Source organism: Neofelis nebulosa, chromosome 6 (assembly GCF_028018385.1).
Source record: "Neofelis nebulosa isolate mNeoNeb1 chromosome 6, mNeoNeb1.pri, whole genome shotgun sequence".
Lineage (NCBI taxonomy): Eukaryota > Metazoa > Chordata > Mammalia > Carnivora > Felidae > Neofelis > Neofelis nebulosa.
Genome location: NC_080787.1, coordinates 128,960,313 through 128,979,504, shown reverse-complemented (window position 1 = coordinate 128,979,504; position 19,192 = coordinate 128,960,313). Strand labels below are relative to the sequence as shown.

Genomic DNA, 19,192 nt, shown 5'->3' with positions numbered 1-19,192 from the left:
CACACTGAGATGGGTAATTTTTAGGCTCCCAGAATTGTGATGAAATTGAGTTTCTGATAGCTCATTTCCAGAAACTTGATTGCTTTTGTTGAACTACTTTATCATTAATAGCCTCTGGTAGAATCTGCTTCTGCTACTAAATTCTAGACTGATGAGAAGTGTAATGCTCTAGTCTTTGCCATGATGTATGCCCGATCTCGAGTGCCGCCGAACTTCTGAGTAATTCAGGGTATAAAAAGGAAGTGTAGTTTGCTTACAGATTATGCCCAGCCAACTCACCTGGTTTGGTGGGGCCCCCTTCTAAATGCCTCTGATGCTCCCTAGGGATGTAAAATGTCACACACACACACAAACACAAATTCCAGTCTTAAGTAGACCACAGCTTAATCATTATAAGTGGATGGTTATAATACAGCTGATTGTGATAATTATCATATATAGTCGTGAGCAGGATTGTGGGCAGAATACTGTGAGCTCACTCAACCCAGTGTATTTGGGCAAGTTTTCACAAAAGAGGTTATGTTTGTATGCTGAGGTTTGAGTGAAACTCTGAATTGGCAGGAGTGGACAAGGGCATCCCAAGCAGAGAGAATATCACAAGCAGATCTGGTAAGTGGCAAGAGTATAGGGTAGACGTGTGGTTGGCGATTCGAATGATGGGGCTAAGGGTTGAAACCAGACTGGGAAGAACTTTGTGTGCTAGACCAGGGATCTGAACTTAATCTCCTAGACACGAGGAGCCAGCCGGGAGTGCCGTGACAAGATGAGGTGAGAAAGGCAGTTAGGGAAGATCACTCAGGCAGGAAACAATGTGAAGGATCAATGGGAACAAGAGAGAGCAAGCTGGTAAGTGACACAGAAGTGGAAAGTAGGCAGACTGGCTTCAGACAGGATAATGGGATTTAAGGCAAGTGGAAACTACAGATAAATGAGCATAATATATTTAAAATGTGTACGTGAAATCAGATGTCCAAATATATGACACAAATGTGCCATAAGTGATTAGGAATGAGTTTCCTAGAGGTGATGAGGTGATTTGAGTAGGTGGAAGAAACTGGGCAGAGCCTGCTAGTCAGTCTTCCTACTTTTTTCTCTGTAAATTTGGGGATGCTAATTTGGAGCAGAGAAGGTGTTACTTTGGCATCTTGTGGCTCAGGACTCAGAAGCCTGTAGGCGTTCATGGTTCTTGATTTGGATGTGGAAATGCTCAGAGGCAAAGCTCTCTGTCCTGCTGCAAGTCTCAATCACAAGCGAAGCTTCTGACACATACGGCAGTTGGAGGTTAGGCCTGTCATCTGTGTAAAGCCCTGCGAGGAGCCGCCTTGTCCTGCAGCGGGTACAGCCGTTGCGGGCTCCTGGCAACCGGTGGTTGCATGACTGAAGTATGTGACCCAGAATTGATTTGCTGGCACAGAAACTTAACAGAAATTATTTGGAGGATGAATAGAACATTCATGATTTTCTTTTCTTGGGATCATTATCGCGACTTCCATGGAGTATACTGGAAGTATATAAAAAGACTACTTAATCGTTCCAACTGTTACGAGTTCTATGTATCTGATTTTATACACACGCAGAATATATATTAGATGAATATTATGAGTTAAAACATCTAAGAAGGTTTTTTTGCTTGTTTTTTCCTAGTTTGGGGTTTGGAGTTAAGAACTTATCTCACGAACTATCATTTTTTTCTCCTTTGACCTTGCCTTACGAGGTTAAATTCTGATTCTCGTGGCATTTATTTCTGCCACAAACATTGCGAGTTAAGAAAGTAGTATTTATCCCCTAAAGCTGTGTTTTTTATAACCGTAAATACAACAAAGAACATCTTATGTGTATTGTTAACATATTTCCCTGAGAATGACTCTTTATTATATGAGAAGTCTAAACTTGTATCCACATATGTATTCATATTTATAACTGTGATTTTAGAGTTGTAGAGGAAATGTTCGAACTTTGTCCAGAGCCTTGGTGGTATGGGGGCAGAAAATTGCTACGAATGGATGTGTCAGTACAATTGCAACAAAAAATTCATTTGTCATAATTTGGTTGGATGTAGAGATTACGAGAGTAAGCCAGGGAGACCTGTCAAACAAGAGACAGTGTCATGGAACTGAACTTTGTCTAGCAGAGACTTCGTGTCGCCTGCTACTCTCAACCAAAAATGGTGTCTGACTTAAACCGAAAAGTCCTGATCCTTCACACTGAATCATAAACATAACTCATAACTACATATCTGAAATTTCAGGATGTCAAGTTTAGTCTTTAGTAGGAGCACACACAAAATAGGAACTGACTCTTCATAGAAGGAACTGAGCTCCCTAGCAGTACTGGTCAGTTGCTGTTCAGCCAAATGCTTGATCCCATTCTGGTCCCTCCCCTGTGGGTCTCAGCTGCCAGGGCCAGGTCTGCCTCGTACCCAGGTGCACCTTTCTCCTTCTCTTCTCTTTCCGAGAGGCTTGTCTCCATCCTCTCTTCTTACTTTGCTCTTTTCGTTCTTTTCTGAAGTCTGTTTGGCCAGTTTCCTTACTCCTTTAACTACACTTGCCACTCACAAAGGGATTTCAGATGTATTACAGTCATGAAGAGGTTTAAGAAAAATGTGAAAATGTTGAGAGTAGGAGTCTTATTCCTCTTAAAAACCGCATGCCTTTGTGGAAGTTTTTTAAACAGTTCTGTAGAACTAATCTGTAGAAAGTACATGTCGTGCCTACTGTTAAAATATAGCAAGGATTATTACCTTTGTTTTGTATAGGAAGAAGTAAGTGTCCATTTTTTTTCAGCAGTTTAGTGAAAGAGTTCAATCTGTTAAGTGTTTGGGTTCTCACGAAATAGTTGTTCACTTTAATCTCAAAGGTTCAAATTCGTATAATTTCATGAGATCGTCTCACACTCTGCCTTCGATTATTGTCTTCAGTGGTAGTTTCATGGATCTTCTTTTCACTCAAACCTTAACCACTCAAGCTAAAGTGTATTTTTTGTCAAAGAAACCAGAATGTTAGGCACGCAGAGCGAACTGGACTTTTTCGCTATAATTCTGAAACGTTCCATTAAGAAATTAATTTTCGCGCTTGCCTTCGCATGAATGAGAAAGTCTGTCCACCAGTTTTTAAAGTGTCGTCAATTTTTACCGTTTCGTGGTGTCGGTGTGGCACTTGTGATGTAAAGTCTGTGTTTCCCGTGTGCCTGCAGGACACCGCTATCGTGCATCCGGTTCCCATCCGCATGACTCCGAGCAAGATCCACATGCAGGAGATGGAGCTGAAAAGAACCGGCAGCGGTGAGAGGGCTGCTGCCTGCTGCCGGGCGGGGCTCCGGTTGGCGGTTAGCGGCAACTAAACGCACAGTTCCTCTTTGGGGGTTCACGTCTAGTTCATCATTGTCTGTTTTTTAACATAGTCCTTTCTGCAAGCATGCATATACGTGCGGGCGTGTGTGTGCTTTTCATCTTGTGTCAGTTGAGTTTATATTACAAAGTCTTAAAGGAAGGACTCTTGGCAAATGTGGCTGGCGTTCCAACACCCCGTGGGTTTTTATGATAACTGGTGTGAATTCACATTTTAAGTGTGTTGGGATTTTAACCAAAGGGGTTTACGGTTAAAATAAATTTTAGCTTTAAAATTGTATGTTTTGCTTGAACTCTTGAAGTTTCTCCTTACTTTAAATTTTTTGTTTTTAACGTTTATTCATTTTTGAGAGACAGAGACAGAGCATGAGCGGGGGAGGGGCAGGGAGACAGGGAGACACAGAATCAGAAGCAGGCTCCAGGCTCCGAGCTGTCAGCACAGAGCCTGATGTGGGGCTCAAACTCACGAACTGCAAGATCATGACCTGAGCCGAAGTCGGACGCTCAACCGACTGAGCCACCCAGGCACCCCTCTCCTTACTTTAGATTAAATGTTTTAGTTAGGGCTTCTCAGAGGTGTATTTATTTTGTATATAAATCAGCATTATAAATTACCTTTTTTTTTTTTTTTAGAGAGAAAGATTGTGTACATGGGAGGGGCAGGGGGAGAGAGAGAGAGAGAGAGAGAGAGAGAGAGAGAGAGAGAGAGAGAATTGTAAGCAAGTTCCATGCTTAGCAAGGAGGATGACACAAGGCTCGATCCCACCACCCTGGGATCGTGACCTGAGCTAAAAATCAAGAATCGGATGCTTAAATGACTGAGCCGCCACCCAGTCACCCCATAAACTACTTACTTTACAACCGTATGTGGGGTGCTTTGTTTAATTACCCTGAAGGGGATAAAATTAATGAAGTATGCACATACAACTTGACTCTTCTGTTATAAAGTATCTTCTGTTATGGCAGGAAACTAAATTCTATGTAAACAAGCTTATATTTTATTAAAAATACTATTTTGTCTTATATCTCATGGCATACCTGCTACTTCTTTGAAATACCTAAATGAAGTCTTGAACTCTGAGGTTTATGAATGTATTAATTCAGGTCTTGTACTTTCACCTATTAATTCTCTACTAGATCACACTAATCCCACTAGCCCATTACTTGTGAAAACGTCTGACCTGTCAGAGGAAAGTAAGATAAATTCATCGGTGAAATTTGCTTCTGGAAATACTGTAGGTAAGTGAAAAATAGCATTACAGCTTCCATTTAAGTTGATTGAGTCTCAATTTAGAGTCTGAATAATTCAAATGTGTAGCTATTTCATATTACCTTTACTGAATAAAGTGGAGATTAGTCAACCCTCTGACACCTCCTACCCTCTATGTGGGTAAAATGGTTGCTCATTGCCTCCTGGACCTGCTTCCAGGCAGGCTTTCTGTTTGCCATCCCTCTCGGTTAGCCACGTTTAGTCCATGACTCCACCCACCAGCTCCTTTCTCTCTCTCTCAGTAAATTGTGTATACATTCATTTATGCAGCCTGTGTTAATGGAATACTGTGTGCCAGGCTCTGTTCTAGATACTGGAGATCCAGCAGTTAAAACAGAAAAAAAAAATCTTTGCCCTAGTGGAGCTTACATTCGGTAGGGGGTGTAAAAGAAAAACTTAGTTTAAAAAAAAAAGGCGCTCGTATCTTAGGAGATAATTAACACAGTGGATAAGGATAAAGCTGGGAAAGGGAAGAGGAAGTGACATTTTAAATAAGGTAGTCAAAGCAGACCTTACCAAAAGATGACATTTGGGTTAAAATTTGAAGGAGATGAGGGATTCAGCTTTGAATATCTGAAGGAAGGACATTTAAGGCACAGGAAAGGGCCCATGTGAAGCCCTGGTTTAGAGTAGTCATCAGGGAACAGTGTAAGAATGGCTCTTACTGAATGAGATGAAAAGCCATTAGAAGGTTTTGAACGAAGAAGGATGTGGTTGGCCTTTATTTTTTAACAGGATCACTCTGGCTGCTGTATTGGTAACAGGCCTGAAGAAAGCAAGAGTCAAAACAGGGAAATAATAGAATAATATTTAGACTATATTAGAATAATACAGGCGAGAGAAGATGACTGGCTGGCCTGGAGTGGTAGCAGTGGGAGTGCTGAGAAATGGTCAGATGCTGACTCTATTTGGTGGGGAAAGTACGTGGGACTTGCTTACACCTGTGTGATCGAGGATGGGGGTGAGAGGTCAAGGGCGATTCAGGGAATTTTGGCCTGATACACTAGGAACTGAGGAAGGCTGTGATAAGAGTAGGTTTTTTGGGGAAGATTGGAAGTTGACTTTTGGACATCTCCGGTTTGAGGTGCCTGTTAGAACATCCAAGTGGAAATCGGGTAGTTTTAGTATCATTCCTGTAGAATTAAACAATTCAGTTATTTGATGAGAAAAACGAACGGGATACATTTTGAAGTGAAACTAAACCAAATAACCAGTCCCTTTAATTTATAATCCTTGAAAGTGTGGAGTAGTATTAGTGTTCCTTCAGATCGACCCTGGAGTTTCTGTTTTAAAATCTGTTACTGTATCACAACCATTAGGCTGCCCCTGGAGTTCTCTGCTCCTCATAAGAGTTTGAGGAATTGGCAGTGATACTTTCTGAGGCAAAAAATGGTGAACCTCTGGCTAATTTCATAAGTTTTATTGTCGTCTATACATATTTTTTATTCCTATTTACATTAACTTCTCTAGATTATAACTTGTTCCGTGTGCATAGTATTTTGTTGTGTAAATATGCCACGATTTATTTGATTTATATTTAATTGTTAACATTTAACGACACTAGGATGAACTCTTAAGCTATTAGCCAGTCTTTAAATGTCTCTGATTTGAAGTAATAATTATCGTACTTGTTTAGAGTATCTAGAGTAAAAAGTGAATAAAAAATTATTATTAAATAGGGTATATTCCATTTATCAGCAGATGGGTACAGTAGTTCAGACTCTTTTACTTCGGACCCAGAACAGCTTGGAAACAATGTAACTCATCAAAGGTCAGTATTTCTGTCAATAAAAAAACGCATGAAATATGTTGTCACATTGTAATATTGAGAATTATTTTAGAACCAAGTATAAATTATTTTCCTCTATTCTTCAGTTCTCTGAACGCTGTTAGGTTGCCTCCTGGTTTATGCAGAAGGGAAATGATTTCGATTCTTTCCAACTCTAATAGGAAAACAAAAGGAGCCCCTATCTTACCCCGCGGTAGTCTCTGAAAGGTTCAGGAAGTGCTGTAGTAGCATTAGCAGTTTAAGGTAGTCCTTTGTGAAGGTAAACAGCTGAGAGTCTGAATAAGTACTAGAGGTACAGATTTTCTTTTAAAGCCTTGGTGGCAAGTGTCAGCAGTTCTGTTTTGAGATGCCATCTTCCTAGATGGCACACCCTCATGTTGGGCTACCGACTCTCCCTGAAGATCTGCGTGACATAGAACTTTTCAGACACGAATAGAAAAGGTGTGGGATAGGGTGAAGGTGGCCAGGGATTTGTCTGCAAGGGCTTAACTTAACCATCCACTAAAATCCGTGGACAGGACAGGAGCATCTTTTTCCCCTCTCCTGTTACACATGCTCAGTATCCTTTGGCCGCGTGCCTGGAGGATGTATAGAGAGACAAGTAACACAGAATCTCAGAAGAGCTTCTTGAGTCAAAGCCTGCTTCTTCATATAATTCTTTCTGTATATCTTAGAGTTCTCAGTCATCTTGAGTTTTATTCTCCTTTTTATCCCTGTAAGTGAGGAGCAGATTGTCCGAGTCCGTGAGACTCTTTTTCAGAATACAAAAGACTTCAGTGGCAAAAAAGTGAATCTCTGGGGGGGTCGAAAACGAGGACAGTCCCCTATATGATGAGATGGCCTGTGGAGACACAGGAATGGTCACCTCAGATAGTTGAGCAAGATTCTGCTTCACTTTCCCAGACTTCAAACTTTAAATAAGTTGAAAGCTAACCATATCTGAAAGTGAAGTCTCTTTCTTGAAAATGATTTTTCAAACTAATATTACCTTTAATGGAATGGGAAAACCATGACTAGGTTTGCAGTCTACCTTGAATTCATGTTAATAACTTTCTTTTCAGATTTTTTAAATGTATAATTATCCTTTTAATAAAAGGGTATTTGCCCCATTAAATAATTTTTTGTTTAATGTATATCAGAAAGTCTTCTCTTTATTCATTGGTATACTTGTCATACCTACTTGAGAAAATGTCACACCACTGAGATCCTTTGCTGCTTAGCCAAGTTGAATGCTTAAAAAGAAGAAAGCTCTAATACCAGTAGCATCACGAAGTGTAATGGGTGGATTTTGTAGGTCTCATTCTGGAACGTCGCCTGATAACACTGCACCACCACCTCCCCCTCCAAGGCCTCAGCCTTCTCATTCTAGATCATCATCTTTAGATATGAATCGGACCTTTGCAGTCACCACAGGTGGGTCAGAAGACCATAAAATCATTTGATTCTAAAGTTCATTAAAGAGCACAACGTTTTATTTTCTTTTCTCTTAATATGTCTCATTTTTTATCTGAAGAAGAATTTTGAATTTAAAAGGTGTCAAGTGAGAGGAATTTTTTTTTCTTCATGTGATTGAGTTAAAATGATAAAAGATGGGAACCTGAGAGATGCCACCAGAGAGTTTAAGACAACCATGTGGAGAGAGATTAAGGAGGGAAAGCTGACAGAGGAGGGAGAAGACACATAACTTACTCCAAAGTTTTAATTTCTATATAACTGGTTGTATTGTTATTATGTTGATCAAAATAGAAAAGTTAGGACCAGGCGATGAAGATGTTCTGTTTTGGGCATTATGAGTTTGGAGTGATGAGGAAAAGGGGACATAACAACAGGCTATTGGACTTGTGGGTTAAGAAAGATTGTATTATTGGGGAATCATTTACATAGAAACGATAGAGTGAATGAAAAAAGAAAATTTGGACGTCTGCGTATTTTATAGCTGAAGAGCATTCAGAAATAGGAGAAGAAAGCCGAGATGGTATAGTATTATGGAAACACGCATGTCACGACTGTCTCGTGCAGAGAACAAGAGAAACGAGGTCTGAGAAAGGGCCATGAGGCTTGGTTATTAAGTCCTATGTAGATAGTTTTACAGGATAGTAAATGCCTTCTAGTACTTATCAAACATTCTTACAAATCTTCATCATTTGATCACATTCACTCCACCTGTTTGTTGTACTAGCAAAGTGTGTATTTACTAAAAAGACAACTTGTGTGTTTACTCAGGACAACAACAGGCTGGGGTTGTTGCCCACCCTCCTGCAGTGCCTCCAAGGCCACAGCCCTCACAGGTAATCCTCAGTGCTTCCATTACTGGGTGGTCTTATCTGTTAGGTGTTCACTGCTACTCTAGAATTACTTTGAAGATCAGGAATTACCTAATTGTCATTCTTTTTTTTTTTTTTTTTAATGTTTATTTTTGAGAGAGAGAGAGACACAGAGTGTGAGCAAGGGAGGGGCAGAGAGAGAGGGAGACACAGAATCCGAAGCAGGCTCCGGGCTCCGAGCTGTCAGCACACAGCCCCACACGGGGCTCGAACCCACAAACCGCAAGATCATGACCTGAGCCAGAGTCAGACGCTCAACTGACTGAGCTACCCAGGCGCTCCTCTAATTGTCATTCTTAATGAACATTTCATTCAGAGAAGCTAAGTCTTGTTTGGAAGTCAAGAATAATGATTGGAGTTATTGTTTGAAAGAAGCTTAAAAGCGGACCAAATGATAATGTCTTGATAAAGGAAGGTTTAGTGGAAAGAACAACAGGTTGGGCGACAGGAGATGTCCGTTTATGTCCTGGATCCAGCAGCACCTCAGTGCCCTCACTGCATCTCTCTGGCGATGTTATTCCAGCAGTAGAGGAAGTGTCAGATGACCTCTGTATCCCTGCCAGGCAGAAATTGTTTCCATCTAATCTGTTCTAAGATTCTCGATTATAGCTGTTAGTTTTATGAGACTGGCTGGCTGACTACCTTTTACATGAATGAATTCGGTTGATTTTTCTGGGTTAGATCCTTATAATGAAGTTGGTTCTTTGAAGTTAAAAAGATGGTTTCTTAGTCTTTACGAGTAAGATACTGAAATTTGAAGATTTTAGTATGTATTTTACCTCATGTACTAGCGAAAATATATATTGGGTTAAACTGGAAACCCAGGGAGTTGGTCACTTGATTCAAGAACCAGTCCAGCGGGGAAGACAGACCTATAAACAACAATTACAGGACAAGTGCTGCTCCAGGCGTATTTGTAAAATGCTTCGCCACAGCTTTACTAGCTAGTGAAGTCAAGGGTCACGTTGAAAAGGTGTAAGTAAAACGAAGGAAGTAAGGCTTTAAGCAAAGACTTGAGAGATGAAGTAGTGTTTCTTGGGGAAAGGGCCCTCCAATCAGAAGGAATGACATTGCCTGGCATAATCAAGGGAAGATGAGTTAGTTCTGTGCAACCAGAGTGACGGGGAATGAAACTGTGGACACGGGGAAGGGGCAGAGCATCTCCAGATCAAGAGTTTTTCTTACAGGAGATGGAGAATTTTTAACGGATAAGCAGGGAAGAGACTGCAGATTTATTCCTGTGTTGTCCTGTACTTCCATCACAATAAAACTGCTCACACTGTATTTTAATTCCTTGTTTTCTTGCTCTTATCCTGCACTAGACTATCTGCTTCATTAGGTCATGGGCCTTATTTTTTTGTTTGCTGTTATTTCCATAGTGCTTGGCCAAAAGTTAGATCCTCAATAAATGTATTTTTGGGTTGAAGATTTTAGAGGATTGCTCTGGCAGAGGAGTGGAAGAAAATTGAAGGGAAGTAACGCCAAAGTATTGGGAGAATAGTTAGAGAGGTGGTTTTCACACTTTAACGTAACCTTTTTAGAAATATGATGGAACATTTTTTTAATAAAAGTAACTTTTTCAAAGCACAAACTGTTGTGCAGTGGCCCGATTAAAAAAAAAAAAAAAAAAAGACACAAGTGGAGAATCTGGGAGTAGGGCCAGACCCTCCCTGTCCTCGGATGTACTTTCTTTGTAATAAGAATTTTGTAAAAGTATCTTTTTTTTAAATCTCCTTTAAAAACTTATTTATTTTGAGAGCGAGCGCAAGCAGGGGCCAGGGGGCGGGGAGGGGGGCACGGGGAGAGAATCCCAAGCAGGCTCCGTGCTGTGAACGCAGAGCCCAGCCGGGTTTGATCTCATGAATCGGACGCTTAACCACCTGAGCCACCCAGCTGCCCCTAAAAGTGTCTTTTTTTTATTGAAAGTTTGTCATCTTAACCTTTTGAGTGTCTCAGCATGTCACTTAAAGTTTTTTAGAGGTTAGATGCTACTGTAGCTCACCTCCCTGAATTTACAGGTAACAAGGTTATTTGTACAATGTATTTTCAAAGAAGGTTGCTGCCAGTGATACACTAATGTGTGTTCCTCCTAAACCATCGTGCAGGCTCCTGGTCCCGTTGTGCATCGCCCAGTGGATGCCGATGGCCTAATAACTCACACTAGTACCTCACCTCAGCAGATACCAGAACAACCAAATTTTGCAGATTTCAGCCAGTTTGAAGTATTTGCTGCATCAAACGTAAATGAAGAACAAGAGGATGAAGCTGAGAAACATGCAGAGGTCTTACCGGTGAGTTTTCAAGGGCTTAGCTGATTTTCTGCTGGGAAACGCTTCCCACATTATATTCACAAGTAGGTCTGTAAACAGAGGAACCTCTAAAAAGTAGATACTAGAATGGACATGAGTGAATAAAATATCTTCTGCTGCTGTTCTAGAGGATTTCTGTTCCCTAGGTCTGTGCTTCTTAATTTTTTTAATTGGTCTTAGACACCTGCTGGTTGCAATATAATGCTTAATAAGAATGAGAATCTGCGTGGAAGTTAGTTGTCGTGTGAAAAGATACAAACACAACCATCTGGTCATGGCTGAAACACTGCTCAGGGGCTTGCTTCTTAATGCTGAGCGTCTGATGTGTGATTTGGTGAAGATTTCCGTGTAATAAGTGGCTGTGGTTACCATAGCTACACTCCATTTGTGTGACAGTAAGTCACTTCAGTTAGACAGCAGCGTTCCAGGAGATTCTGTTTAGTTCTAGTGGCAAGAACTTCTCTAGGGATTCCCGACCTCACCAAACATAAATGTGAAGTTGGAGAGACTTATTAAAGCTTCTTACAGATCCGGTCCATGGGAAATTTTCTACTAGCCGCTTCTTCAAGCCTGTAACTTTCTGCCTAGCCCTGGGGCCTCTAGGTATGTGGGCTGTGCCTCCAGGAAGGCAGGGCGAGCCTGAGGGGAAGTCCAGGTGTGCCCAGGGCATTGGGTACTCGGCTCTCTGGGGTGGAGGCATCCCCTCCCCCAACCGCAAGAATTTTCCAGACTGTGCCGGGCTGCATTCTCAGCCCTCCCCTTCTCCCTCAGAGACCTGTCACCTTCCCTGCTCCCTGCCTTTCTGTAGCACAGAATAGTCATTGTACGGGGTTTTCTCAAATTCCTTATTATCAGACTGAACATTTTCTTAATATTTTACTCTCTGATTTGTTAACATATGTATTTATGCATAATTTTATACTGATTACATATAGTTAGGAATGATAATATATTCATCTCTAGGTTGAAAAAGCTTCTGATCCTGCAAGTTCTCTTCGAGTTGCCAAAACAGATAGTAAAATTGAAGAGAAGACAGCTGCTGGCGCTCCTGCCAATGTGGTAGGCGACAAGTCTTGTATAATATTGGTTATTTTGTACATATAAAATGTTATATGACGTCATTTTTACTTTGTAAGATTTTAAAACTGACAGAAATCTTAGCAATAAAGTTAACTGTAGAGCAACCTAACCCACCCACTGCCAGAACTGTAATATACTGAGTCGGTCTCAGAACAAGGTCTGCCCGTTTAAAAATTCTAGGAGATAATAGTCTGTCATCCAGTATAGACCATAGGTTCTCAGACCTCATGTTACCACATTCTTCACATGCATAAAATAGAGCTTCCTTATTGGTCACATTCAGTTTGTTTTATTGCAGTCTTAAGTGTCATAGGGAAAAATGGTCAACCCTTGAAGAATGTTATGCTCTGGGCTCTTCTTCTTGACTGTTTTGGGGATTATTTTTTCCCCAGCACATTTCATGAAAATTTCGACACACACGGTAAAGTTGAGAGAATTTTACGTTATATACATCAAAAAACCCACACTTGACTGTACCATTACCGGTTTCCTGTACCTGCATTGTCATGTATCTCTCTGTCCTTTATCTACATCAGTTTTTCGCATCTGTTTTTCGCATTTCAAAGTAAATTACAGATACTGGCATACTTTTCTGTTCAGAGAAAAGTCTTGGTAATTTTTTTTTCTGTTCTCATCCAGATATTCCCAGTAGTTATTACAGCACATGCCTCTGAAAGTGCTTAAATTGTGCTTTCTGGACACCTTAGTTTGTACTGTATTTCCGTGATGTTTTTTAATAGTGTGTTTTTGTCAGCTCACGGCAACACATAGCACTTAACCAAAGATATGGCAGTTGATTCTCATTTTTATCTATGAACAGATCAAATCAGGTTATGGTAAATGCCAAAATACCATATTTGAATCTCAGTTTCCAACAAAATGTCCACTCGTATTCAAGAGTTACAAATTACTGGGGCTCCTGCATGGCTCAGTCGGTTAAGCGTCCGACTTCGGGGCAGGTCATGATCTCACGGTTTGTGGGTTCGAGCCCCACAGCGGGCTCTGTGCTGACAGCTTGGAGCCTGGATCCTGCCTCAGATTCTGTGTCTCCCTCTCTCTCTGCCCTCCCCGCTCATGCTGTCACACGCACGTGCGCATTCTCTCTCTCTCTCTCTCTCCCCCCCCCAAAATAAACATTTAAAAAGTTACAATTATTGTGCATTTTAGTTATGAATTTTAAAGTATTGCCTAGCTTTCTACTTCTTTATAAATTGCTTTATTATTGATATATTTTAGTATTTTTGAGTAGGAAATCCTAGGATAATGGATACATATTTCTGGAGATTCCCTTTTATACTTATTAAACAGGTATATATATTGAGCATGTTTCTTGTTAACATTTAAACTGTGAATATTACAGTTTTTGAGTCAGATTTGGGACTCAAGGAACTCCTGTTGCCCTTTTTAAAAGAGTATCTTGTTAGGTACATTCACAATTGTGATGTCAACAGCCTCTCCTATTGAAATGTAACTTAGCTGTGGTTACTGTATAAATTGTTTTAAAGTGGGACAGATGACTTTTAATTTGTGGAGAATAAGCAGTTTAAAGAAAGCAAATGATGTTGGCGAAGTGCTAGTTAACCGTGAATGTCTTCAGGACAGTCTCCTTGTTGACAATTCTTCTCTTCCAGAGCAAAGGCACAACACCCCTTGCGCCACCACCTAAACCTGTTCGCAGAAGATTAAAATCAGAAGATGAATTAAGGCCAGAAGTTGATGAACATACACAAAAGACCGGTGTCTTAGCTGCTGTTCTTGCATCACAGCCTTCTATTCCTAGGTAATCAGAGTAGTTCTGAAACAAATGTAATTACTAGTAACAAAAAGCCCAGCAATTAAATTATCAGACTAGCTCTTTAGTTGAGCAGAGTCTCTCAGCTTCTCCTCTTTAAGCATTTTCTCTTTTATGAGCAGGTGTAATATGCTTTCCGCTTTTCCTCTTTCTATTATTAAGTTCAATTCCATTTTAAAACCCAAACGCAAACCCTTGAGCAGATTTTTAAAAAATTGATAGTGTAGAATAACACTAATGTTTTAACTACGGTTGTCTTAGATCGAGAATCAGCTGACTCAGGGGCTTGTGGGCCAAATTCATCCCATGGCCTGTTTTTGTAAGTCCCAGAACTAAGGCTTTCACATTTGTGTAAAAAAGAGAAGAGCCAAGAGAAAGGAAAACAAAACAAAACAAAACAAAACACGAATATGCTGCAGAAACCATATGACCCACAAATTTAAAATATTTACTGTGTGGTTGTTTACAGAAGAGGGTTGCTGATGAGTTCTACAGAAGAAGAACAATTAAAACAATAACTAATAATTAAGCTTTGATACTTTTGGCTGACCACTGAAACCAAGCAAGTGAGGTTGAGCTATGCCATTAAGGCAACTACTTTCTTCTACTTTCTGGATTTAGTGATAGGTCAAGGAAGAATGAGAGAATTTAAAGATAAGAAATGAAAGTCATGTTATCTTGCCCTCTTTATCTTCTCAGGTCTGTTGGGAAAGATAAGAAAGCAATTCAGGCATCAATTAGACGCAATAAGGAAACCAACACAGTTTTGGCCAGATTGAACAGTGAATTGCAGCAACAATTAAAGGTATTCTGAATCTCTACTGGGGAACTTCCATGGACTCAAAACATCTTAGAGTTAACAGGAACTTAGAAGTGATCCAGCAATTCATAGGCTATATGGAACTTCCCAGGTAGCAAGAGAAACAAATGAGTTATCGAAAATGTTCTTTACTAAAGCCTTTGAACCTTTTCATATTAGAAGGAATTTTGCATATTCAATTCTGGTCTGATTGCCATACCCTACATATATATGGCATCACTGTTTCTGTAATATTCCTGAACTTTCATAATGAAACCCAAGAGAGGAAATATCGTGACCTCCGGTACCTCCAAGATCATAGACATGGTTCTCTATGCTCTTACTGAATTCTAAGATGATTTGAGTATTGTTAGTTTATCCTTTTATCAAAGACAACTCAGAATCTATTAAAGGGACTCAAACAGGTCTAAAGAAGAAGGAGGATGCGGACAGTTTAGATCATGTCACAGGTGGAAGAGAAAAGACTAGCCTTCAGTAGAAATGCTGCTTATGGCCAGCGTGTACTCCTGTCATCTGTACTTGAGAGGAATGGGTTTGCTTTTCTTACTACTGTGATTTCTTTGAATCCCTCCAAATAAAAATTAGCCAGAATCATTTATGGTTTACCAACATTATTACATATTCATGTCTTGTAAACCAGTGGCTCTCAAATCTTAACATGTACATAGTTAATCAGGGGTCATGTTAAAATGCAAATTCTGGTTCATATTAGGTATGGCATGGGCCTTGAGAATTCTGCATTTCTCATAAGCTTCCAGATGATGACTGTTGCTCTCAGTTCGAGTAGCAAGGTCGTAAACCACAAAGATGAGAAAAGAGTCTGTGGAAGTATAAATTGAATTATGAAATTTGTAAAATAAATGCAGAGTTAGTTCGTTCCCAAAACATTCTGTTTATATCCCTCATCTAGCATTTATCACACTATCTGGAATTACTGTCTATGGCACATTTGTCTCTCTGGCCTACTAAAATGAACTCACTGAGAGTAAAGCATATTTTCTGTTCAGGGTGACCGTAATACATTGTCCAAATCAAAATACTTTTCAGAGAAAAGAGAGAGGGATGTGTTAATGTGTAGGCCAGGACATCAGAAATAAACTGGGGCTCCCCTAGATAAACTCACAACCGTATTGTCTCCATCCCCAAAACATAGTGCATGTTAGGCATTTGATAAATACCTGTGAATGAATGGTATTTTTGTACAACTCTTTGATCAAAGAAGAGATTTGTAGTCTATGGTTATGAATTTGGTCTGTTGTAAAGGAAGAATGTAAAACTGAGAACAAGCTTGCTTACCATACCTTGACAATGGAAATCTTATCAGCACATGTTTTTCTGAAGGACTAAGGAAGCCTATAGAAACATCTATATAGGGGCGCCTGGGTGGCTCAGTCGGTTAAGCAGCCGACTTCGGCTCAGGTCACGATCTCACGATCCGTGAGTTCGAGCCCCGCGTCGGGCTCTGTGCTGACAGCTCGGAGCCTGGAGCCTGCTTCCGATTCTGTGTCTCCCTCTCTCTGACCCTCCCCTGTTCATGCTCTGTCTCTCTGTGTCTCAAAAATAAATAAACGTTAAAAAAAAAAAGAAAAAAGAAAAGAAACATCTATATAGAAGCTATGTTAAAAATCACTTTTCTCACTATATCTGAGAACAGAAAAAGGAAGTATGATATGAAATAGGAAGAGGTAGCTCTGGTTAAAACACGATACTATCAGGGTGATCGAGAAAAAGAAAAAACAAAGCAGGTGAGTTAGAATTTCCTGGCTGTCTGAAAAGACAGCTGAGAATCAACAGTGATTAGAAATTCTGATTGGAAAATAGATTTATTCTTTGTGAAACTGAAACTCAGATGAGGTTCAGGAGTTTTTATGACCAGATATCACCAGGAGAAAGAATCTGTTTAATTGATTCATCAGCTGTTACTGCAGGGGGTAGGTTTTATGCAAAATGCATGCACGAATAGCCATCATTTGCAAATTTTGGCTTTTCTAATTAAAAAACATTTTATTACCCTGATTTATTTTGTAAGAAAAAGATTTCAGTTAAGATCGTATCTTAATTTTGTGTACATTTAAAGAAACTACTTTTCTCAAGTGAGGTATCCTTTTAAAATATGAATGACCATCCCTTCATCACAAGTTTAAATTGTTTTCTTGATGCTTAGTTGTTGTGTATGTGCCTTCATTTTTGTGTACTTTGAAATATAACTTAGCTTTGCATCTTTTCTCAGGATGTTCTTGAGGAGAGAATTTCTCTGGAAGTTCAACTGGAACAACTTCGACCGTTCTCTCACCTATAAGCCAATTGCCGTTAACTGTGAACATACCCATTTTTAAGCAGTTCTGGGTCCAAGCCAATTTGGAGACCCAGACAGTCAGCTCACTGCTTAATTCAACATTGAATTTTATGATTCTGTTTTGCCCTATATGTTCACCTGTATTTAAGTATCTTTTATTTTTTAATTTCAACAATAAAAGGGTCAGGATGACTTTTTCCGGAGGTTATATTGTTTTTGTTGGCACAGCCCACTCTTCTTTACTCCGTAGCGTCAGGAACTCGGAACATTGGTCCAGTGCACTTACGTGGCCAGAACCTCACACTGATTTGATTTACAGAACGGCCTTCCCGTTTATATCTCAAGCACAGACTGAAATATTTGCAAAAGGGGAGACAAAATTAAATGAATTGTCAAGTTGTCTTTTAGGCTTACATAAAGCACCTATGGGCTTTTTTGTAAAAATCTTTAAAGTGAGTTTCCTACTGAATTTTTTTATTTGAAAGAACTATATTGCATGAGGCACTCTTTAACCCTAATCGGCAGTCTTCAGGAGTCACGTGGCATTTTCAGGTTCTTCCATGTCCACTTGGGGGTCAGAATTTATCATTTTCCTTGTGAAAATTTGAGCCATTTCACCAGTAACTGAAAATTTTCGTGTGTGAGGTTTTGACTCAGCAGTCATGTAAACTTACAAGATAGCTACGAAGCCAGGCCTTTCTTCTTTGTCTCCTAGAAGGGAAGGGAAAGCGTTGAAACCAACAACATAAGTACCGTCCACTTGCAAACATCACCATTTTTTGCATGATTTATGCACTTGACTCTCAGTTAGAAGCTTATGCTTATCAGTCACTACAGGGATTATTTTCAGGTAATAATGTTTTAAAACTTCTGAGGGCATTAATTATCACAGAATAAATGGAAATTTCTTGAGATTTCCAGTTTTACCTTCAGCTATCCTGTCCTTCATTCTTTCGCCATAGAGACAGGTTTTTTCCTGTTAACGGAGCTTCTGAGGTGTGCCCTATTAAGAGTGATATACTGTCTTAGAATGTGTTTTACATTATATGATAAATACATTTTGATCACATTTGTAAATTTGCATTCACTGCTGACCAACAACAGATGTTCCCTTTAATGGTTTATTCTGTCTGTCGGATCAAGATGTTAAGCTGCATGGATATATCATGACAGAATCAAAGTGTGATTTTACACTAATAAAACAGCACAATATTTAACTTCTGTATATTTTTTAACAAGAATTTAAGTTTTCAAGAATTAGAAGGAATCTGTGTGTTTATTAAAGATGTTTAATATAGCCCAGTTCACAATCCTAGACTGTGCTAGTAGATTTTATTATTATCTTAAAGGAGAATATGAAACAGGAAAGTGACAACTGAAAGCTTCCAATATTAATATCTGCTTTAAGTGAAAAATATTATTACTGCATACATCAGCAAAAGTTCCCAGGTAGCTAACAGGTTATGGCTTCAGTTTGTTAAATAATTGAATGAAGGCCTTTTAAAGACACAGAAAACTACTCAACACCTATTTTGCTGGTTCTCTTAAAACAGAATTGTCTTACTTCCTTTATTTTTGTTTCTTAAATTTTTTTTTTTCCCCACCAGCCTTCTAATTTAACAATGTCTAATTTAACTTTTTAAAACTTACTTGGTAGGTCTAAAATTTTAATTTTGAAGCCAAATAAAGAAAGAAAGAAAGAAAACTTTGAAGTTTGCAACCAAAAAACACTTAAGAGTCACAGAAAACTTTTTAGTGCTTTGTAGTGGTTTGTTTTTTTTTTTTAAAGTTTATTTATTTTTGAGAGAGACAGAGCATGAACGGGGGAGGGTCAGAGAGAGAGGGAGACACAGAATCGGAAACAGGCTCCAGGCTCTGAGCTGTCAGCACAGCTGTGCTGACAGCTCAGAGCCCAATGCGGGGCTCAAACTCACAAACCGTGAGATCATGACCCGAGCCGAAGTCGGACGCTCAACCAACCGAGCCACCCAGGCGCCCCTGTAGTGGTTTGTTTTTAATGCTCTCTGGAGGACTACATTCATATTAAGGATATAGACGACAAGTTTTTAAGTTATTTATATTATACACATTTCTAAATCAATTATATCATGAAAATTTATAAAGATATGATTGATAAGTCACCAACAAAATATTTCTCTAAACTGA

At 39.5% G+C, this 19,192-nt stretch overlaps 1 protein-coding gene across 7 annotated transcripts in view; it reads left to right on the top strand.

Moving 5' to 3' along the window:
- Window positions 1–17,218, top strand: part of REPS1 (RALBP1 associated Eps domain containing 1) — an 89,000-nt gene extending 71,782 nt beyond the window's left edge. For 4 of the 7 annotated variants that reach the window (XM_058735451.1, XM_058735452.1, XM_058735449.1 and 1 more), the window contains 10 exons: window positions 3,193–3,280; window positions 4,484–4,585; window positions 6,315–6,387; window positions 7,700–7,818; window positions 8,629–8,693; window positions 10,835–11,020; window positions 12,002–12,097; window positions 13,750–13,898; window positions 14,610–14,715; window positions 16,961–17,218. In XM_058735451.1, coding sequence (XP_058591434.1) covers window positions 3,193–3,280; window positions 4,484–4,585; window positions 6,315–6,387; window positions 7,700–7,818; window positions 8,629–8,693; window positions 10,835–11,020; window positions 12,002–12,097; window positions 13,750–13,898; window positions 14,610–14,715; window positions 16,961–17,029 — 1,053 coding nt within the window. In that variant the 3' untranslated portion in view covers window positions 17,030–17,218. The remainder of the gene's footprint in view (window positions 1–3,192; window positions 3,281–4,483; window positions 4,586–6,314; window positions 6,388–7,699; window positions 7,819–8,628; window positions 8,694–10,834; window positions 11,021–12,001; window positions 12,098–13,749; window positions 13,899–14,609; window positions 14,716–16,960) is intronic. The other 3 variants (XM_058735453.1, XM_058735448.1, XM_058735454.1) reach the window with 2 other exon arrangements.
- Window positions 17,219–19,192: the final 1,974 nt, after the last annotated feature.